This window comes from Physeter macrocephalus, chromosome 5, assembly GCF_002837175.3.
Source record: "Physeter macrocephalus isolate SW-GA chromosome 5, ASM283717v5, whole genome shotgun sequence".
In the NCBI taxonomy this organism is placed as follows: Eukaryota; Metazoa; Chordata; class Mammalia; order Artiodactyla; family Physeteridae; genus Physeter; species Physeter macrocephalus.
In genome coordinates, this window is record NC_041218.1 from 58,386,789 (window position 1) to 58,411,222 (window position 24,434).

Consider the following 24,434-nt stretch of genomic DNA (forward strand, 5'->3'; position numbering starts at 1 on the left):
TTTAAGGATACTCCTAAGAATTTTTATTTTGATGTTTTAATATAAAAAAATCATCTTCCTGAAATTTTTGTAGTTAATTGGTAATAGAGATTTCTGATGGGTATAAAAGTAAATTAATATGAACTAAAAGGCTAATTTAGTGGCCTGTTTTTTCCATATTTACCACTTTGCACCGAAGCAACTTTCAAAAGGTGACATTTGTTTCATTGTGTGCTTCAGATTCGAAAAGGCTGCATATATTCATTTCTGGATTTACACTGTTCTGTGAAAATGGCCTCTAGATTCTTATTAAATTTATTATTTGTAATTAAGGCCGAGATGTTGCTGGTTTTAACAAGCTAATTTCATGATTTTAATTTTGACCAGGTAGGTTGGTTGGGATGGTTAATAGTAGAGATGGGAGGTACAAAGTTTTACTCTTAACTGATAGTGATGAGTTTGGAAATCAGATCTGTGGATTCTGTGAAAGTGTTAATCAAGATTTGATTGAGGAGTGAATTTTGATGTTTGAATAGTGAAGCTTAGTTGTAATGCTGTGTTGAGCTTTTTGCATTGTAACATCTGGATTTGTGAATCTTCTCTAAATCCTGCCCCCCAGGATATTTGTGATCACTGGTTACTAGACATGTATGTTATCTGTATGGAGGTTGTGAGTTACAAAAAAAAAAACCTAGGTTACTTAAAATATTCCTCCTTTTCTGCATGATTTTTGAGATAGTTCTGAAATACTACACCTTTTTCCTCTTTTCTTCTCACCTCTCAACCTTTCCTGAATAAATTGGTACTACTAGCTTTAGAATGGAAGTGGAAAATAGCTCTGTAACACAGAGAAGTGTTTGATAAGTAAATTTCTATTTCTCATATATTCTTAAAAAATTTTTAAGACATGCTATTTAGTTCTTTAGGGTGTCTCACTGTGTGAATATTTTCTAAATTGCTTAATTCAAGGCTTTCGTTGCTATCATTGATACGTGATAAGAACATTGAACTGGAATTGCAATATGGCACTCCTCTGCCTTGGTATTCCTGGTTTTATACTGAATGAATCACCCATTAATTGGGACTCAAACTGAGTTGCAGTGTTAGGTATTTAGTAGTAAGTGAATGGATTAAACCAATGAAAAGGTAGCAGATCCAGGAATCTCTAACACTGTTTCATGAAAGGTGAACCTAATATATCCAGAGTGGTTTACTATCTAAGGGCATGTGACTGGTAAGTTGTGGAATTGGTGCTGGCTGGGATGCAGGGCTTCCAATTTCTTATCTAGTTCTCTTTCTGTTATGCTCTGCTGGTGTGAAGAAGAATTGATGTCCGAGTGGAAGTTGTAATTCAGAAACTCAGATTCTCTTCTTGGCCTGCCTTTTATTTTTTGACTACTTATACAATTATTTGCTTATTTGTTGGTTTCTTTGAATCTGTCTTGTTATAGTTATGGTTCACACATGTCTGTGTAATAAGATTCTCTTTTTGAAATTTGGAGGTGATTTTTATAAATTAACGAGAGCACTAGTTATGAATGATTTTTAATGATAAGGTGTTAAAAGCATCAGAAGCATATTTTTTTTTTTTTTTTTTTTTTGTGGTACGCGGGCCTCTCACCATTGTGGCCTCTCCTGTTGCGGAGCACAGGCTCCGGACGTGCAGGGTCAGTGGCCATGGCTCACGGGCCCAGCCGCTCCGTGGCATGTGGGATCTTCCCGGACCGGGGCATGAACCCGTGTCCCCTGCATCGGCAGGCGGACTCTCAACCTCTGTGCCACCAGGGAAGCCCAGCATCAGAAGCATTTGTTGCTTTGAGAATTGACACCAGTTGATTGCACAGTATAGGGGAAGTGGTTTCTGGAGTCCAACTTTAAAATGAAATGACTCTTATTGTCAGCATAGTACAGAGATGAACACATTTTGGCTTAAATCTATTAAAAACAATATTTATATATCTATCCCACCTTGCCTTTTTTCTTAAACTATTTACTTTCTGTGTATTTAGTATAATGAATCTATACATTTGTTTCTATTTTAGAATATAAATTTAGGTAAGGATCCTCTTGCTCAGTACATCATAGTCTTATGTTTGTACATAGGAACATTTTTGAAGATAAGTTTGGGAGACTTTTAGACATGGGCATTGGCCTAGCTAGATTTGTGAATTATTTACACTTGAGTAAGTTTGGTGAGAAAAAGCTTGGTATAATTTCACTAAATAATTTCAATGTTTTCTGAAAAAAATTTCATATAAACATTTCTGTGTGTATAATCTCATCCAAACCCATTAAAGTTTAGCAAATAGTCAAGCGGTAACACAGTAAAGAACCTCCTTTTCCTTGAATAAGTAGGCAAATAATGTAGCTAGACAGTGGTTGGGTGGAGAATAGAAGGTAGTAGTTCCAAGTTTCAATTTTTTGGTTTGTTAAACTGTGGCAAGTATAATAAAAGTTAATTGGTGGGCTATAGCACAATTATTTGTATAGTTATAATTTTTCTTTGGGAAAAATAAAACTAACACTGCCTTCCTTTAATCTGTCAGAAAGATATGTTGGGATATAATTAGATTAAAGTTATTTGCATAATATAAACACAAATTTATGCAAAGTTGAGTTTGTGAAAGTTTGTAGAAGAGTGCCTTTATTCCGGTGAATGATTTTTGAGTTGCAGCCCAGAATGTTTTTGTGATTTTTGCTTTTCTTTGTCCTCTGCTTTTAGCTTTTTCCTGACCTTGTGCATCATTATCGGTTTTCATTACATTTGTGTGGTATGAGAGCTATGTCAGTTGTAATGATGTGGTAAAAATAAACCAAGGAAAAAAGCAAGACTGGTTCATTGTAAAGGTAGTAATTATAATAGTAAACAGGGAAAGTCAACATAAAAAGTTACCCCAAATTATGGCATAAATATGCAGAAATATTTGTGTTGATCTCTGCAAGCCATGTGTAAATCTGGATAGCCATTCTAATTTTTCTGTAAATAGGTACCCATAGCCAATTCGGTATACTCAGAAGTTTCACTCCCTCCTGTGTTCCTTCCATTTTTATTCTCCATGCCACCTCTTACAGGAAACTGACTTCAGTGTTTTCTTCTTTATAGTCACTGTGTTTATTTTTTTGATGATAGGCAGATATATCATTAAATTTTTTTCTATTTCTTATGACATATATATATATAAAATTTTCCCTTTCTCACATGTATATGTATCATACGAAAAGGAAAATTTTTTATTAAAAAATTTTTTTAAATGTGTATGTCTGCTTATCATTATTTTTCACAGTTGCAAAGTGCTTTTTTGTGTGTGTGAAGATAGTTTATCCAGCTGATCTCCTGTGTTTGGACATTTAGATAGATTCCAGTATTTTGCAGTTAGAGATAATCCTTCAACGAATAACCTTGTGCGTATGTATTTTCACATTGTTTGAAGTACACCTTCAGGATAAATTCCTAGAAGTGAGATTGCTGGGTCAAAGGGAAAATACACATGTAGTTTTGTTAGACAGTGTGGTTTTGTTAGATAATGTCAAATTCATTTCCAGAGGATTGTATCATTTTGCATTCCCACCAGCAGTGGATGAGAGTTCCTGTTTTTTTGTTCACAGCCTTGCCAACAGAGTATATATGGTATCAAAGATAAACAAAACTGGACACTAATTAAAGTGGTATGGACAGATTTCAATCAGTAATATACTGTTGTAATGGAGAAAAGAATCCATTGTGAACTGAACTCAGCTTCCATGTGTACAGGGGTCACTGGGCATTGTAAAGGGAGAAAGAGGGACTAGGAAGGGGGATGAACAGGGGCTCAGAAGAAGCAAGGAAGTGAAAAATTACAAAAAACAAGGGGGCTTGGTCCATGTGAAACCCATCTCGGTTAGGCTCCCACCTTCTCCCTCAGAGACTGGGAGACAGGGACCCTATCTTCAGATTTTAGCTGGAACAAACAATATATTCTTTAGGCAGCCTTGACTTTTCTCAGGCAAGCACTTTAAGGAGTGCTAGGGTCATCCTAGGGCTGTGGCCGCGAGCTGCTAGAAACTACATTAGTGTCTTGTTCAACTCTTTGTAGGTCAAGATTGAGGCCTAATGAAGGAGAGGGCTCAGGGAGCCGGCTAGAGTTTGGTCAAGGGGAGAATCTTTGTTAATGGTCAACTTTAAAATTTTCACTGATCTGATGTGTGAGAATTTGTTTCTTACTGTAGTTTTAATTTACATTTGCCCTATTATGAGTGAAGTTGGATATGTTTTCAAATATTTAAGGGACATCTTTATATCTCTGTTAAATGTGTTTATATCTTTTTCCCATTTTTCTATAGGATTTTTGGTCTTTTCCCCCCAAATTTTTAAGAGTTAATTATAAATGTGAGATTTTTTTTTTATTGTGACATGTATTGTGAATACTTTTTTCAAGTTTGTCATTTGTTTACTGTTGTTTTGTTGTTGTTATACAAAATTTAAAAAAATTTTTATGTAGTAAAATTTATCAAATTTTACTTTTATTACTACTGAATTTTGAGTCATAATTAGAAAGCCTTTACCTATATCAAGGTGAGAGAAGAATTAACTTATGTTTTCTTTTGGTGCTAGTATAGTTTTATTTTTTAGGTTCAGCTGTCTTATCCATTTGGAGTTTGTTCTTGTGGATGGTGTGAGGAGTAGATCTAATTTAGTCTTTTTCCAACTGACTATCCAGTTGTCCCAACACTATTAATGAAAAAGACTGTCTTCACTTAAGTGATATGAGATGCTATTTTTATCATATACCATATTTTTATATGAGGCCAGATCTATTTCTGGACTTGTTTTTATTGGTATCTCAGTAAATTCATAAATTAACTTAAGGAGAACTGACATCTCTGATGTTGAGACATCCTAACCAAGAGTGAGGGATGTCTTTCTATTTGTTCAAGTCTACCTTTATGTCTTTCAGTTTTCTTCATAGAATTTTGGATCATTTTTTGTTTATTCCTAAAACTTTTATCTTTTTTGTTGTTATTATAAGTGGAGAGTTCTCATTAATTGTATCTTCTAAATAGTTATTATTTGTATATATGAATTCTGTTATTTTTATATGTTAATTTTATAACCTGCTACCTTGCTGAATTCTTTTACTGTTTGAGTTTTATCATTCATTCTCTAGGAATTATACTCTAGGTATATTATGTCATTTGCAGATAGAAGTAGTTTTATTTCTTCTTTTCCTATTCTTCTTATCATTTTCTCTAGTCTAATTGCATTGGCTAGTACCTCAAGAACATTGTTAAAAAGTAGTGGAGATAGTGGACATCCTTGTCTTCTTCTTCCTGACCACAGTGGATATGCACTAAAGTTTCCTCATCTTAGGGAAATGTTTATCCATTTTTATTTTCTTATGAGTTACTATTAGGAATGGCTGTTGAATTTTGTCAAAGCGTTTTCAGCATCTTTGGGGACAGTCATTTTGTTTTTCTTCTTAGACCTATTAATGTGACAGATTGTTAATAGATCCTATAAGATTGAACCATTGTACTGTTCTTGGCATAAGCCCCACTTGGGCAATCTGACTCCAGTGGTTAACAACTCCTTTATTTTACTACTTCTTAGTTGAGTTTTAGAGATTTGACGTGCCTACACAAAAGTGTACTTGCTGAGTCATACAAATTAGTATTTTTATAAATTGCTTGATGAATGAATGTTTTAGTAAATGGAGAATTTAGAGGAGGGGGAAATCATTATGGAGAGAAAAAATACTTTTTGAAAGAGAGAGGACGACTACCAACTGGGATTTCCTGAGCATCAATAACACCATAGCTATACTTTCTATATAGCTTATTTCTACTAGCTGTTTATTTTGGAGGGCTTGCATCATAGTCTTATTAGCCTTTCACTGTTTTATCAGCATGATCAGTTGTGGTGGATTGATTACAAATTGAAGAAATGCTACGAAATCTCAAATGATGGAGCAGATGCTCCACTGTGACAGACAGAAAACCTGCAAAATAGAATTGAAGCATTATTCTACCTGTAGAAAAAAAGGGCAGAATGACAAACTGATAGTTTTTACAAAGGATAGAGGGAGAAAAATCCATACATTTTCTTTAGGGAGAAGATTTGGGACCACATATTTTTTCATAGCCATGTTATAGAAAACATTTTAAAATGCTGTTGTCAAATATGAAATATCCATGTGATTTACAGAATTTGCAGATTGTCAAAGGTACTTACTTAATTTACATAAATAAAATAATTGACTTGTAAAATATGACCACCTTTTTGCAAGTTGTAACTTGGGTCCAAGGGTGAGTGTAAAGCTGCATTTCATGCTAAGAACATGGCTTTGAAAAAATATATTTGGGGAAGTTTGCACTCCTGGTTATGAGAGCACTTGCCATTCAGTAGTATGTGGATTCATAGTATATGGACTGATACTCCTAATGAATACTAAAAAGCCATGTTGAAATAGGAATTACTTGAACAAAATTTTCTTGCCATTGAACTTTCTTTTTAGATATTTCGGTGGAAGAAATTTTCTTATCTAATTCTTCAATGCATTTGATTGACACCATAACATTTTATTTTGATTAACTTTGTGTTAAAGTAAACATGATAATTTGAAAGTTGGTTCTTGTCATTTTCTTCAGCATGTTACACCAGACAGCTATATTCCATGCCTTGCTGACCTGTGCAAAGCACTATGGGAGGTTATGCTCAGCTATTACAGAACTATGGAATGGCATGAAAAGCATGACAGTGAGGATACTACTTCTGCTTCTGGTAGGAAATTATTTTTATTTGATTTTAAAAACTGAACTATAAATATGCTGTATTTCTGGAGTAAGGAGAAAGAAAAGGAACAGCTATACTTTTAGAATTTCGGGGACCATGATGACCATAGGTTAAATGTTCACCAGAGAAAGTGATTCAGCTGCTATAAAAACTCCATTACCTTTGGGGATTAACTGGGCTGAAGGACTTCTTATGTGATAGGTATTACCAGTTTCGAGGAATATGTGGTGATGACCTTAGGACTAAGTTATTAAGAAAGAGCTTTAAAAAAAAATGAGTTGCAAACTAGGTAGGACATTGGTCTGTCCAAATTTACTATAAAATTAATGCTAATATTCAATATTAAGTCTTTTTTGCTAATTTTCAAGTTGTACTAATAAAACTAGATTCTAAGAATTAATAATTAATGCTGATACTTTTCTTCCTGAAAATAGATAGCAGGACATAAAAATTTCGTAAAAAATGATGTTTTTAAATACCATCTTTGCAAGCAAAATACAACTTTAAATGTCTATGGTGTAGTCATAAAGAGCAAATCTTTGAGAAATTATATTAACTAGGCATGTTTAAATTACTTAATTCATGTAATTATATATCTTAAGTGATTATCCTTGAACAATAGCTAAGATTAAGTATTCAAAATACTTTTAAAAGTAGTAAATGAGTCTACCAGTATTTAGTACGGGCAAAATAAATTATACTGTACCTGTTTTTTTGTATTACATACAGTTTAATATAGCTAGTCAATCAAGTTATTTTAGTAACTTCTGAAGTGTTTGGTTTCTGTGATTGGGTGGGTAGAGGAATGCTCAAATCTTAGTTTGATTAAACATAGGATTTTGGTAGTATAGAAGACGTATGTTTAATATTTATCTTGACTCATAAGAAGCTCATAAATATAAATAGCAAAAAATAAGAAAGATAAATTCTGTGGAAGGATTTTCATTCTTTTAGAAATATTGTTGGGGGAGGAAGAGGTTTAAAGGAAGAGAGAGAAAGGAGAAAGCAGAAAATAGGGGTGGGCATTGAGCCAGGATTCTAGGCCAGACTATTTTTACCCAACTCCTCTACTACCTCTGAGAGTATGGGCTTTGCAGTCAGAGATACCGCGCTTCAAAGTTTGACTGCCATTTGTCAAAGGTGAGAATGTGAATAAGTCACTTTATCATCTCCAGGCCTCAGTTTGCTCCTTAAAATGATAGGTTAAGAAAACAAAACAAACAAAAAGCTTCATAGCGTTGTAACACATCTACCTGTAGGATTGCTATAAAGTTTAGAGAAAATGTAAAAAGTGCTTACACTGGTTGTTGTTAATATCATCAAAGGAAATGGATCAAGAGAGATGATTATAATAATAATGAAATGTCTATAGACCTTTTTTTTTTAATTTCATTTTACTTAGGGAATTCCTGGGTTTAGATTTTTTCCCCACAAAGTTTATCTTGTTTTTTGGCAACCTTTATTTTTTTCTAGATATAGTACCTGTTTAGATATCTCAGCACCTCTTTTCCTTTCTCTAGTACATTATTTAAGGAGAAACCAAAGGAAAAGTTTGGAACAAAATTAATACATACTTTAGATATAAGAGTATAGAAGACAATATATACTCATCATGGTGAAGCTTGCTTTTTGCTTCAGGCTAATAGTTTACAGGTATTCTGTATTATATGCATTTTCATTGGGGTATAGATTCAAACTTAAAACTCTATTTGAACCTTCTATACTTAGTCCTCTTTGCTAAAATTCCTTCACCCTAATCTGTATAATTTAAGAATGTTGAGGACTCTGATCAGTCTAATAGTCAGCTGACAATATCTAGGACTGTAAAAAGTTACTTGTTTAACAGAAATTCTTCCTTTCGTATACACATTAAGGACTAAAATTGTAGGAATCAGTAATTTAAAAGTTATTCTTCACAGAACTTCATACAGCTGAAAGGGCCTCTAGAGTTCATCTGTTGTAGTTCTCTAGTGATACTACTGGTGTCCGAACACTTCACCATTCTACATAAACTAAAGCTGAAGCTCAGGTGCACTGCTCTGAGCTGCTGGGTTCCTAATAGCCAGACCATACAGATGATATGGCTGAAGCTGTAGGAGTAGTCACAGGTACATTAGGCATGTATCTGGGGCCTGGCCTATGAAAGGGTCTTTTGCTGCTTATCACTGGATACCCTTCTAGCCTAAGGTGAGATCATATCCTCAGTTGTTCTGCACAGTTTACTTGCACAAAGGCATAATTTTTAAAATATAATGTGTATGTGTATTTTCAGTTGCTTTTAGGGGGAGAATTATTTTGAGGCAGGTCATTGATCTTACCTGTTGAACTGGACATTGTTAGATTATTTACCTGGAATGGATAAAAGTATTCTGGATCATGAAAACTATAAAATGTATTCATCATTGCCTCCACTGCATGAGCAGTTTTGTACTCTGTACTCTTGTTAACATGCATATTAATTGAAAATTGGGTTAGTTGGTCCTGTAATGCCCTGGCAGTAGGCAGTATATGGGTCATTAAGAATCTGGTTTCTGGGATCACACTACCCAAGTTGGAATCCCAGCTATAATCACATATAAGCTGAGTGGTCTTAGGTGTAAAGTACTTAACATTTCAGAGTCTGAATTTGTCTATCTTATCAAATGAGTTTAATCCTAATTCCTATTTTTTGACATTGTTTTGGTTGTATAAATATTGAGAATATTTTCTATATTTTACACATGCTTACAATATATGAGAATCCAAATTTTTTTTTGAAAACAAAAATGTGAAGCAAATTTTAAAACGTATACCATCTTTTATTTTCAGAAGGGAGTAATATGGTGGGTACTGAAGAAACGAATTTTGATCGTGGCTACATAAAAAAGAAATTAGAACATGGACTTACACGAATATGGCAGGTTTGGTTTTTTAAAACTATTTTTTTTTTACAAAAGCATTAGAAACCTTCATGTCAAAGTTGTTTTAGAAATTCAGTATTTAAGTTTTCTGTATTTGTTTTCCCTGCAGATCTAATCATGTGTTAGTTTTTCTTTGGAATAAGTCTACCATTTGAGTTCTGTAATTTAGTTGTCAATTATATTTGACTATAAGTGGCAGTAGAAAAAGTTTTAATTTGAAAATATCCATTGGAAATATTCCTTGATTACATTTTGCCTTTAGTGACCTAACAGATTTGTGCTTTCCTAAAGAAGTTGTTTTCTTATTGAGATACTGTTTATTTTGTGTGTGTTTTTTTTCCTTTTCTATTAATTTTAGGAAAAGGATAACTATATAATAGATGACATAGTTGGGTTGGAGTCTAGAACAGAATGAAGAATTCTAAGTCAGTGATTTTTGTGCCTTGAGTGAATCTTATGTATTCATTGACTGTGTATTCCTTGGCTTTTCTTTTGCGGTTTAGTAGCTCAGTTGTTATCAGATACCTAAATTTGTTAATTTGTTAAAAATTTTCACTTCCTAGATAAGTGTAATTTCTTTGATGATAACTTTGTTCTTTTTGGACTGCTTCAAAATTTAGAAGACTGTAGACACTTTGACCATATTATGGTCTTTTAAAATGTATTTTTGATTTTTCTAATGAAGCTGATGTTTAGTTGAAAATCTTTTATAGGATTTCTTTTGAAAAAATTGTTTAGGAAAATATATACTGAAAACATAAATTTCCTCAAGAATCACTTAGCAGTTATAATTTAGTTCTCTTCTAACTTTTGATAACTTTCTATTGGATATGCTATTTGAATTTATACTTTAATATTTAAATATGTGATAGTGGTAAGAGCTTTGCCTTTTGTATTGTCTGATATGACCATATGAAACTAATTTTTAGTGTTCCATGAATTATGGGTTGGGGCTGACTTTTTTCTGAATGTTATGTATAACAGAAAGGAAAATCTCATTCTCTAGGGTCAGATATGAGTTGTTTCTGAATTAGTCTTCTAACAGGCTCTAATTATACTTTGTTGAAATTGTAGAATCTATGATAGAATTTCTGGTAATTCAAAGTACTTTGGATTATTGGCCTGGTATTTTATATAGCTAGTTTCTATTCAGTCTGGTAACCTGATGTCATTCTTGATATAGGAATATCTGTTAAATGTAAGACTTAGTAAAGCTATTATCATTCAAGTGTTTGGCCAGTTTAATGAAAGTCGTCATGCTTTTGAATATAGATAATTGTGTTGTAGGTTTCAAGTTTTAGAGTATCTTCATCTCCACCCACTTCAAGTCCCTTTTGCACCTCCAACCCAAGTTCTCATCCAGTTCTACACAGGACTTTGTGTACGTTAGGAACTCATTAGTATTTGTTAAATTGAAATTACAAAGCTCAATGCCATTGAAAAAGGCAAAAGCTCTAAAAAATAAATGTTTTTTGAGAACACATCTGGCAGACAAAACCTGGCAGGAATTGAATTCATCTGATAGCACAATCTGACCAGTATTGTCATTTGGCTTTTTGTAGTATTTATTTATCCCATTAAGGTGAACATTCATATGTTGAAGGGATATAAATGTGTTTTATTTTGGGATACTGCCCTAGACCCCACTGGGAATGTTATATAATATATCCTATACATACCATAATGTACTTCTAATATCTGAAATGCTAAATTTCAAAGCACAAGTGAGCATGTGACAGTTTATTGACATATAAATTTATTATAGAGATGATAAATGGTGATTGAGGAGCATAAGAAGATAGTTAACATTTCTGACATAAAACTAAACTCAGTATCATAATCACCTTGATTATTATATATCCAACCATATGAAAGTCTTGGTCTTCCAAGATTTTCTTTTTAGTCTTTAAATATTTGATATGTGAGAAGTGACAGTTTTAAAATGCTTGTTATTTCTTTCTTTTTACTATAGAAAATTAGGGTTAGAATATTTCTACTTTTTGTGAATTTGAGATTTTCTTTACAGCCTAATAAACCACCCACTTTTTTTTTTTTTTTTTTTTTTTTTATTGGCGGTACACGGGCCTCTCCCTGTTGTGGCCTCTCCTGTGCGGAGCACAGGCTCCGGACGCGCAGGCTCAGCAGCCACGGCTCACGGGCCTAGCCGCTCCGCGGCATGTGGGATCTTCCCGGACCGGGGCACGAACCCGTGTCCCCTGCATCGTCAGGCGGACTCTCAACCACTGAGCCACCAGGGAAGCCCCACCCACTTTTAAAGTTCTTCCTGGGGCATTTGAAAAATAACCATGTATTTCTTCTTTGTATTGGGAATTAGGTTCTCTATGTAAATTAAAGCAGTTTATTATTTATATGTATTATTCTCATCTATATTCTTATTTGGTTGTGGTTTTCTTGGTCTGTGCTGTTCAGAGGGAGGAGTTTTAATCTTCCAGAATGATTGTAGTTTTGTCAGGTTTTTCTTTTATTTCTGACAGCTTTTGTTTTTATACTCAGATGCCATGTTGATTGATGATGCAATGCTAATAACCACTTTGCTTACCCTCATTGTACATAATTCTCTTTATTAATTTTAAAAAATAGCTCTTTTCTCCTTAGGCATTTTGCAGTGAATTCTAGTTTGCTTTATTATTACCATTGCTGTATTTATTTTGTTTATATTTTCCTGATAAATCCTTGACTATTCCTTTATTTTAAATGTTTTTCTATCATGTTTTAGTTTTAAAAATAAAGATAATATGTAAAGTTCTTAGTATAATGCTTGACAAAAGTAAATAATCAGAAAACAGTAGTTTTTACTGCTGTTTATTAAGCTCTTATGTGTATATTAGCCCTGTTTCTGATTTATTTTTCCTATTCCATTGACTTTTCTCTATATTGCTAGCATTTTGGGGATAGTTTTTAATATATTTAATATAGGTGGTACAAGTCCTCCATCATCCCTGATAACTTCATCCTTTCAAAGTGCTATTTTTAAAAAAGAGGTTATTGTCTATTTATTATTTCTAGTGAATTTTAGAATAATTGTTCAGAAGAAAAGTTTTTGAGTGTGTGTGATTTTGGTTAGAATTTCACTGTATCTCTACATTAACTTGGAGAAATTGACATATTTACAGTATTTAGTCACGTATTCAGTCCCTTAACTCTCAATTTATGGAAATTTATTTTGTATCCCATTAGAATTGTTAGTTTTTTGTTATAGGTCTGATAGCTCTTATTAAAGTTATTCTTAAGTATATTGTATTTTCAATATTTGTTTTAAATGAAATCTCTCCATTTTTAGGTGCTTCAGCCAGGTATATGTGAAAACTATTAATTTTTATATACTGTACTTAAACACTTCACACAGTCATCTTATTAATTCTAATTATTTTGAATTGATTATTTTGGGATTTCTAGCTTACTGAACCATGCCCAAATAATGATGATTTTTATCAGTATATCTAGTATGAGGATATAATTCTTATCTTGCATGTGTGTGTGTATTAGTAGTGATGATTGTGTTCTGTACTGTTTTTTTTAATTAATTTAGTTTTGATTGCATTGGGTCTTTGTTGCTGCACGGGCTTACTCTAGTTGCGGTGAGCGTTGGCTACTCTGCATTGCGGTGCGTGGGCTTCTCATTGCAGTGGCTTCTCTTGTTGCGGAGCACGGGCTCTAGGCGCGCGGGCTTCAGTAGTTGTGGCACACGGGCTCAGTAGTTGTGGCTCAGGGGCTCTAGAGCGCAGGCTCAGTAGTTGTGGTGCACGGGCTTAGTTGCTCCATGGCATGTGGGATCTTCCTGGACCAGGGCTCGAACCCGTGTCCCCTGCATTGGCAGGCGGATTCTTAACCACTGCGCCACCAGGGAAGCCCTAAGTCTGTACTATTTTTATATCTGATGTTCATGGAATTGTCTCTATGATATCACCCTAAATATGTTGACTATTAGCCTAACTAGATTTTTTTTTTATCAAGTTAAGAATCTTCTTGTCTCATTTTAATGTGTAACTATACAAAAAATGGTTCTGAGAACTTATTTTCTATATTTTGGATTTACTTGAAATATTTATTTATTGTTTTTCTTTTTTTTTTTTATAGGATGTTCAGCTAAAAGTAAAAACCTACTTGCTTGGAACTGATTTGTCTATATTCAAATATGATGACTTCATCTTTGTTTTGGATATAATCAGCAGGTAGTGTTTGAGATCTTGTCTTATTCTTTAGTTTGATTAATTGAACCATGATAATCAATGAAATCATGAATCACTGAGTTGTAATGTATAACTTAATGGAAGTAAACATAATTGAACATTCATAGTCTAATTTCTGCTAGGTTGATGTGTGAGTGTGTTTAAATATTTCTGCCCTTTGGATGTTTGTAAACTGTAATGAATGTGATCTTTAGAATTTCTTCAAACATTCAAATTTTTATGATTTGTCATCTTTGAATAAAGATGACCTGTACTTCTCTTTTATCCCTATAATAAACATGTTGCTGAAATTTACGTAAATCTTTCTGTCCAACTAGGTTGATGCAAGTTGGAGAAGAATTCTGTGGGAGCAAGTCTGAAGTTTTGCAAGAGTCTATTAGAAAACAAAGTGTCAATTATTTTAAGAACTACCATAGGTAAGAACTCTTAATAAAATATGAATTATTTAGGTAGTGAGAATACTTTTGTCTAATGCTTAACCTTATAGTGTTAATTGGTTTAAAATAATTACTTTTGAATTTGAAAGACTATCTCTTTGTAGCTTTTTTTAGGATGGTTAAGGATTTTTTTACCAAAAATATCATAAAGTATTCTTATTACTTACTTTTTGTAAATTTCAATATGTGTTTTGTCTTGAGGGGCTTAAAATATTGAACTGACTTCTGTATGGGTGGAAGATGATTATTACATTAGGGATCCCCAGAAGAATTTGGCCATTATTCTCTACCTGCATATATGGTGTGAGCTAGTAAGGAAGTTAAATCAGCGGCAGCACTCAGTGAACGGGGGATGCTTGAAACTGTGTGCCTTTTAGGAGTAAAAAGGCTTTCAGAGAACAGGGCATGATATTCAGAATGTAGCTACAAAGCCAAGATTTTGTACTACATTGGTTTGCAAAACAATTACTACTAACTTTAAAAAGGGTGCCTAGGAATGGTTTGGGGAGTGGAAGAAGGTGGGAAAGAATGTTTATATAGCAATGTGTTTGTATGCTTAAAGCAGCATTAAATTGAGAGAGAGAATATTTATTAGACCTTTCTTCATATAAGCTGGACCCTATGCTGTACACCTTATATACATTTTGTCATTTGAATTGAGTTACAGCTCACTTTTTATTCTGCATTTTTACTTTTTAAAATTAAGTTTTGATTTTGTTGTTATTTGGTGCTGGGGAGAGTTGGGATTTGAAATTCTCCTTTCTCTCCTTGTTCGGAGTCAACCCCTGGTCACAGGGATATGTGCTATGTCAGAAGAGAGGTTACTGGACGTGAAACCATTGACTAATTTATTATTAAATATATTTAAGTACACATTTTCTGTCTTAATTGTAAACTATTAAATATTTGTTTTGAAAGTATATTTAAGTTGATCCTGTACCAAAGCAGAGCCTTTGAATTTCACAATTGAATGAAGAGAATGTTTAAAAAATTAAAAAAAATTTCTTAATTGATTAAGCCTCAGGAAAACAGTGGTAAGGGAACAACATGAAACCCTAACACTACCTTAATTTATAACTTCCTTTTCTGTTAAAACTTAAGCCCTGTTAAAACAGAAGGCTTGGCCTGTACACATTGCTGTGCAAAATGAGAGGGGCCTTATACTCACAGATGGGAAAGGATAAAGAACTATGAAGGAGCCAGAAGCTTCACTTACCCTATCAGAATGCAGGCATTGCTGGGTGTCCCTTTCTCAAAGATTGCTTTATATCCAACAAGACAACTGGGGTGTCTTTTGATGTTCATTGTGACTGCAAGATGTGTGTAATGCAAAAACATGGATTTATTTAATGGTTTGCATTCTGCATTCCATTTTACTTACTGTCAAAAGGTGTCTGTTGTCTGTGGCCACCAGGCAGGGGCATTTCTAGACTCTGACTATGATGGGTATTCCTTACAAAAGTTCACCTTGATGAAATTAGAAAATATAGAAATGAATTATTTCCAAAACACTCAATATTTTAATGGACTTTTCTTGTTAGAAACATTTGTGAAACTTGTTTCCCATTGAGGAGGCTGTATTGTATTAGAAGGAGAGCAGGACTGGGAAATGGTAAACTTGGGCTCTTACCACATTTTTGCCACCTGCCATCTCTCTGTCATTGGACAAATCATTTAACCCCTCTGAGATATGGTTCTTTCTATCAATCGTAAAATGAGGTGGCTGGACTTAAAGGTCTCCCGAAGTATTACCTGCAGATCTTTCCCTTTATTCTTGCTGCATCGTGTTTTATAAAAATTGGAATAGGTTAAAAAAAAGTAAAGATGTAATCTTTCTTTGTAGTATTCTTCTATTTTCCCAATGTTTAAACTAGTCTTGCTCATATACTGCCTGTAGTCATTATCTCTCCAACAGCTGCCATTTGGGAAATTATAATGAAATCACTTGGTAAAGTTGGTGCCAACCATCAGTGTGTTCTGAAGTACATCTGTTTCTTTATAAAGCAAGATAAACTTGACAGGCGGTTTAGAAATGATGCCAATGTATATATATTGAGTTGACGAAAGTCATTACATTAGCCAGTGATGAATCTAAATCTACTAAATTCCAATTTAATATCTCCTTCGCCAAATCATATTACATAAATACCGAAAAATACCATGAAACATGGTGAAATATAGATCATCTGTTTCAATTTTGTTAAAATATGCTTACAACTTGTTTCATGGTCCTCTACTGCCAAGTAGAGCTCTTGAGAATAAAGAAATTCTTGAACCGAATTACTCTTATTTTACAGTCCATTTTAGGTTGTTGGTTTGAAGATGTAAGCATAATAAAAAGGTGAAAATAGAAGCATTTTACTCTTTGGCAGAACATCTGTTTATAAAATGTACCCACGTTGCTTGTGGAAGTTGTATTAAAGCTTGCGTGCCATTATCTTTTTCTAGGGCAAAGCTGGGTGAGCATGTGAGGGAGCACAGTCTCTGTCATCTGTCAGTGTAAATTCTCATCTTTCAAAGATATATTTTATTCTCCCAGGTTTCTTTATGTTCAGGTTCTAAGTTTGTATATACCCAATGCTGTCATTCTTCTGCCAGATGTTGCAGAATTCCCCAAAGCACAAATAATCTAATTTGAACAGTAATGACATAGAAATTATGTAGCAGTGTGCTATTGCCAAAGCATTCTATTTAACAGGTACCGTTTATGTTTAATTACTTTAGTATTTAGAGCTTATAAATGCTTTCAATGATTCTAAAGGTGCACTGACTGATGTCAGAAGAGGGGAAAGGTCACCTATCCTTTTAGGGAGAAAAGTCTCTCCTTGCCTTTTAAGGTTTAAGTTTATTAAGGTTTGGTTTATTCCTTAAGTGTCTTTAAAATGTGTGTTTCTAGGGTCAGTTTTATTATCCATATACTTATCTTTGTTTTCTGATCAAATGATTTAATCATCTCTTCTGTTTTTGAATACCGGGCCTGACATCTTCTAGAACTGACCTGCTGGCATGTGTTGCACCCCTACCCCTAATCCCCCGCCCATATATCCTCTGCCAAATAAGTTGTTTTGGTTAAGGCTTCAGGGAGAGTAGGAAATAAGTTACCAATAATTTTGGTTGTTTTATAGGAGATCTCATAAAGAGGTTTTTTTTGTTTTTTTAAAGAAAAACCTAACCTATAATAGCTTCAATTTACAAGTGTCCACGGATATATTTTCCTAGTATTGCTTTGTAACAAACTGTCCTGAAACTTACAGGCTTAAAACAACCATCGTCTTATCATTATTACATGTATTCTGTGAGTCAGGAATCATTCAGGCAGGGATCGACTGATTGTTCTCCTCATAGCACTGACTGAGGTGACTAAGCAGTACTCAGCTGCTGGAAAGCTTGCATAGCAGGTTCAAGACGGCTTCGGGGCTTCCCTTGTGGCGCAGTGGTTGGGAGTCCGCCTGCCGATGCGGGGCACGCGGGTTTGTGCCCCGGCCCGGGAGGATCCCACATGCCGGGGAGCGGCTGGGCCCGTGAGCCATGGCCGCTGGGCCTGCGCGTCTGGAGCCTGTGCTCCGCGGCGGGAGGGGCCCCAGCGGTGAGGGGCCCGCATACCGCAAAAAAAAAAAAAAAAAAAAAAAGACAGCTTCACTTGCACCTTGGTGGAGATGTCTGGAAGGGTGTACAGCTGGGCTGGTTAGTCAGCATGCCTTCATGTGGCCGCTCCAGTATGGTGATCTCAGGGTGGTTGGACTTCGTACGTGGCAGCTGGCTTCCCATAGAACTAGAGTTCCGAGAGAACCACACAGAGGCTGCATGACCTTTTCTGATATAGGCTCAGGAGTCGTGCAGTCCTTCTACCGCATTCCTTTGAATACAGGCTTGTCGTAAGGCTGGTACATACTCAAGAGGAGGGAAATTAGACTTTTTCTTTTGATCGGGGAGTGGTAAGGTCGTGTCATAGAAGAGCATGTGTGTGGGATAGGAGGTATTGTTGCAGCTCTCTTTGATATATTCCTTGGGAAAATAAGGAGAAATGTTTTCAGAAAATAATTTTTTTTTGGACTTGGTGATAATGGTGCCAATAAGTTAAATTTATTTTTAATATGTGAAGTGTTTTACTGAAAATTTATGTAAAAGAACAACTATTTTCCATCTCTAAACTGTACAAGAGGGCTTAAATTTTGGACTTAAAATGAGAACAAAAGGAACAATGTCTTCATAATATATATCTCTTACGTTACACTACTCCCTCTTCTCTATATATGTACATACACATAAATACACAATAATAATGGGTAGGCAACTATTAAACTCCTCTTAGTAAATACAGTTGTTACTGATTTCCAGTTTTCTTCCTGCTGGTAAAGAGTCTGGGCAGTGTGGTGTTATCAGTGGCGTTGGGTTCCTACCTCTAATGTGTTACTCACTAGCTTCATGGCCTGTGTGATTTTAACCAAATTTTTTACTTCTCTGAGCATCAAATTCCTTCTCTTTAAAATGTATAAAGGCTTATATTAGATACTCTACCTTCTTTAAACCTTGTGCTTTTATCATTCGTTTTTGGAACCTACATTTTATTGCTTCAAGTCTTTTATTAGGTTAAGTAAAAGATCTGTGTTTCACACAGTTTTAATTCACTGACATTTTTCCTTTAACTTGTAGGTCAATATATTTGAGACATGTTGTAGATCGGTTATTGTCTCCTTCACTATATTTGCACTTTAAAATCTTTTTAATTTTATTTTGATTGTATGTATTTTTTTGTATACCAGAGAAGGTTTTTTGTGTCCTGCTTGTGTGTTGTTTCTAAAGATGCAGGTGGCACCCAGAGTGCTTAAAGTAATAATTGGGACTGCTTTTCACATAACTATGATTATAGTCAGTTCTGTTATTCAGCATCTGATTACAGTTTGTACTCTACATACTCATTGCTTTTTCATCATAACTGCCATCTTTTTTGTGTATTAGAGTAAAATAGAGGAAAGGAAATAAAATGCAAATCTTTCAATTTGTGTAAAATGTTCTTGGGGAAAGAGATGCAAAGGAAGTTTTCTTTGGCTCTATTGAATCAATTTGGATAATATTAACCAACTTATCATTTACAGTAAAAAATAAATAAATAAATAAATTTTTGCCTTTGACTATTGTTTCCAGCCATGTTGCAGTAAAAAGAACAAGATTTGGAAATCAGGGTCCCTGTCTCTGCTGTCTACTACTTGTGACCTTGTGACCCTTCACAAGTGGATTAATGTTTCCTTAAGGCCATTTGTGCCCTTATCCTTAAAATGGGCCTCCCCTTATTGCAGACAATTTGGGAGGGTAGTGAGTAGATTATTACAGTTTTTTCTTTTGAAAAACTTTATTAAATCATAATTCACATAAATGTATGCATATCTTATTGTACAACTCTATGAATTTTTTACATATATGTACACCACATAAACTGCCCGGATTAAGATATGGAACTTTTCCAATATCCTAGAACAAGGTACAAGGTATCCCTTGTACCTTTTCTCGGTCAGCAGCCTCCTCAGAGGTAACTGCTATTCTTCTGTCACCATTGACTAGTCATGCCCGTTTTGAACATTATGTAAATATTGTGGTTTTATAAATGTTGTTCTGAATTGTATTGCTTTTTACTTTGAATTTCCTGTTGTTTCTTACACACACACACACACACACACACACAAGTTGATTTAGTTAGTATATTGACCTTGGATTCCTATGATCTGATGGTTAAATTAGCATTTTATTAAATCTAATAGTTTGGAAATTCTTTTGAATTGTTTATATGATATGTCATTTGTGAATAATGATGGTTTTATATATTTCTTTCTAATCTTTGTATTGGTTAGGACTTCTGGTACAGTGTTGAAAAGAAGTGCCAACAAGGGACATCCTTTCATTCAGTACTTTATGATATTTGTATGGTACTTGTGGTAGGTTTTTGTAGATACTCTATATCAGATTAAAGAAATTCGTAAGAGACAGTCAACTTTAAGGCAAGAAATATTGGTAAAAGTAAAGGGGATACTTCATAATGTTGATAGATTGTTAGGAAGATATAATAATCCTAAATTTGTATATTCCTACTAAAATAAATTTAAAATATATAAAGCAAAAATATTCAGACTGAAAGGAGAAATAGACAAATTGATAATCATAGTTGGGAAATTTTATGTGCCACTTTCAGTAATTGGTAATATAAGCAGAGAAAAAAATCAGTAAGGATATATGTTTGACCAACATATTAGTAAAATTTGCCTAATTGATATAGATAAATTGGTATATGTATGTTTATACATGTGTATATATATTACAACACTTGACAGCTGAAGAATTCGTATTTTTTTTAAGAGCAGAAGGAAAGTTTATCAAAATCGATCAACTGCTGGGCCCTAAAGCAAGTCCTTAAAAAAAAAAAAAGTCAAAAGATTGAAATCATAGAGAGCATATTCTCCGACCACAGTGGAATTAAACTACAAATAAATAACAGAGAGATAACGAGAAAACCTGCCAGGTTTTTGAAATTAACCTATTTTCAGTGTTAAAAGAAGAAATCATATTGGGAATTAGAAATTATTTTAAAATGAATGATAATAAAAGTATGATATAAAAATTGTGGGATATAGCTAAAGCAGAAGGGGGAATTTTTAGCTTTAAATGCATTTTTTGGTAAAGAAGAATGTTTGAAAATCGGTGCACTAAACTTCCATTTCAAGAAGTTAAAAAAAATGACAGCAAATTAAACCTAAAGAAATAGAGGGAAGATGATTACAAGAGCAGAAATCAATGAAAGAGAAAGTAAATGTATAATAGAAATCTACAATGCTACTTAGCAAGACTGAGCAAGAAAAACACAAATTATATCAGCAGTTAAAAAGAAGGTATCTATACATCTTAAGACATTAAAAATAAAATAAAATGATGTAAACTTTATTCTGAAAGTTGACAATTTAGATTGAAAAGAACGAATTCCTTGTACATACTTAATAAGCTGATAAAATAAAATATAGAAAATCTGAATAATCCTGTATCTTTAAAGAAATTGAATCTTTGCTTCAAAGCATTTCCATAAAGAAATCTCCAGGCCTGCTGCTGTCACTGGTCAATTCAGCTAAACATTTAAGGCAGAAGTAATATCAAAACAAACTCTTTCAGAGAACAGAAAAGCATGGAATGCTTTATAACTTATTTTATGAGGCCATAGTAGCACTGATACCAAAACATAACAAGTACGTTACAAAAAAAAAAGAAAATTACAGGCTAGTACCTCCTAAGAACATAAGTGTAAAAATCCTGAACAAAAGATTGGCAGATTGCATCCAGTGATATCTAAAAACAACAATACATCATGAACAGGCAGGGTTTATTGCAGGAAAACAAGGTTGGCTAAACATTTTAAAAATTAATAAATTTAATTTACGAATTAACAGCTACAGGAAAAATACCACATTGATCATTTTAACAGATGAAGAAAAAAATTTTGATGAAAATTCCACCCTAGTTCCTGATTTTAAGAAATCATGTCTGTAATTTTTACTTTCAATCTAGTTTTGCTTCTGACCTAATTTTAATTTCGATCTTATATGTAAAGTATGCCTCTTATAAACAGCATGTAGTCTTTTTCTGTTTTCTTGTTTTAAAATCCAATCTGATGATTTTTGTGTTTTGATTGAACTGTTTTTTTCGTTTTCATTTAATGTATTTATTGGCATAGTTGGGTTTAAACCGATCATATTGCTGTTTGGTTTCTGAAAGTGTAGATAACTTTTTTCATTTATTTTTTTCTCTTTCTGCCTTCTTTTGGCTTGATCATCTATGTTTTCAATTTTCATATTTTTTTCTCAACTTTAAATGTATATTCTTATAGTGGTTACCATCAACATTCCAATATGCATTCCTGTTCTGTTCCAGTTGACCTTAAGTTAATATACTTGCAGAATAATGGGAGAACCAACTTTGTAACTCATTTACCTTCTCTTACCTTTTAATGTTTTTGTCATGTACTTTTACTTTCTGTATTATTTTCTATACTTTTTATGGGTAGGAATAACTAAGCTTCAGTCTGTGAGTTGGTATCTTTTATCACCATAATAGTTTTATATTATTGTGTAATAGATTACCATGAGTTTAGCAGCTTAAAACATCACCCATTTATTATCTCACAGTTCTGTGGAAGTCTGGATCAGCTTGTCTAGGTTCTCAGCTTAGGTTTTCAGGGGGCCAAAATCAAGATGTTGGTTGGGCTTTTATCTGAAGACTTTGAGGAAGAATCTGCATCTAAGCACATTCAGGACATTGGCAGAATTCAGTTCCTTGTGGTTTTAGGACTGAGGTTTCTGTTTTCTTGCTACCTGTCAGCTAAGACGTGTTCTCAGCTTCTAGAAGCTGCTCTCTGGTCCTTGCCCCTGACCCCTTCCATTTTCAAAGCCAGAATTCTCTCTGACTTCTCCTTCTGCTATCAGGAGGAGAAAAAACTCTGCTTTAAAGGGCTTATTCAGTTAGATTTGTTCCACCTGGATAATTTCTGATTTGATTAACTCAAGGCAGCTAATTGTAATCTTAATTATATCTGCAAAATCTCTTTTTTCCATATTTGGTAATCATGGGCGTGTTCTTCAACATATTTAGTCCTGGGAATTAGGGCAGACAATCTTCAGGGATTTTAGAGTTTATTTTAGAGTCATGCCTACCTCAATAATTGTTGTAATAATAGCTTTATTGAGATGTAAGTCACATACCAAAAATGCCAAAAATTCACTCCTTTAAAGTATATAATTCAGCAACAACTGTCACCACTATCTAATTTCAGAATATTTTTATCACTCCAAAAAGAAACCCTGTACCAGTTAATTGTCACTCTTCTCCTGCAGCACCTGACAATTACTTATTTAGTTTTTGTCTCTATGTATTTGCCTGTGATATTTGCCTGTATATGAACATTTCATATAAATGGAATCATACATTATGGCCTTTAGTGTTCAGCTTTCACTTAGCATAATATTTTTAAGGTTCATCCATTTTGGAGCATATAACAGAACTTCTTTCTTTTTTATTGGTGAATAATATTCCATTGTATAGATATACCATATTTTGTTTATCCATTCCTCAGTTAATGGACATTTGGGTTGTTTTCACTTTTTAGCTATGATGATTGATGCTGCTGTGAAAGTTCGTGTATAAGTTTTTTTTTTTGTTTTTGTTTAAGCTATAAGGATTTATGGTACAACATGAGGAATATAGCCAATATTTTGTAGTAACTGTAAACAGAAACTAACCTTTAAAAATTATAAAAAAAAATTTTTAATTAAAAAAATAAAACTTATTTTAAAAAATCACTCTCTTGTCTTCAACCAAAAAATTCTCTTCCCTCAACCAAAGGAACCACAATGCCACTGAAACTTCAAACAACAACAAATGCAAAAATAATCAGAATAAAAGTACACCTTTTCCCCAGATGAGAGATCCAACAGTTTTTTTTTTTTAAACATCTTTATTGGAGTATAATTGCTTTACTATGCTGTGTTAGTTTCTGCTGTATAGCAAAGTGAATCAGCTAAATGCATACATATATCCCCATATCCCCTCCCTCTTGCATCTCCCTCCCACCCTCCGTATCCCACCCCTCTTGGTGGTCACGAAGCACCGAGTTGATCTCCCTGGGGTATGCAGCTGCTTCCCACTAGCTATCCATTTTACATTTGTTAGTGTGTTATGTGAATGCTACTCTCTCACTTCATCCCAGCTTACCCTTGCCCTTCCCCGTGTCCTCAAGTCCATTCTCTATGTCTGCATCTTTATTCCTGTCCTGCCCCTAGGTTCATGAGAACCGTTTTTTTTTTAGATTCCATATATATGTGTTAGCATATGGTATTTGTTTTTCTCTTTCTGACTTTCTTCACTCTATGACAGACTCTAGGTCCATCCACCTCACTACAAATAACTCAATTTCGTTTCTTTTTATGGCTGAGTAATATTCCATTGTATATATGTGCCACATCTTCTTTATCCATTCATCTGTCGATGGACACTTAGGTTGCTTCCATGTCCTGGCTATCGTAAATAGAGCTGCAATGAACATTTTGGTACATGACTCTTTTTGAATTATGGTTTTCTCAGGGTATATGCACAGTAGTGGGATTGC

General features: G+C 33.9%; 1 protein-coding gene across 2 annotated transcripts in view; it reads left to right on the plus strand.

Moving 5' to 3' along the window:
• The window catches only part of VPS50 (VPS50 subunit of EARP/GARPII complex), a 138,737-nt gene that overhangs the window by 57,045 nt on the left and 57,258 nt on the right, over positions 1-24,434 (plus strand). For both annotated transcript variants that reach the window (XM_024130486.3, XM_028490011.2), the window contains 4 exons: positions 6,604-6,736; positions 9,557-9,648; positions 13,747-13,841; positions 14,177-14,275. In XM_024130486.3, coding sequence (XP_023986254.1) covers positions 6,604-6,736; positions 9,557-9,648; positions 13,747-13,841; positions 14,177-14,275 — 419 coding nt within the window. The remainder of the gene's footprint in view (positions 1-6,603; positions 6,737-9,556; positions 9,649-13,746; positions 13,842-14,176; positions 14,276-24,434) is intronic.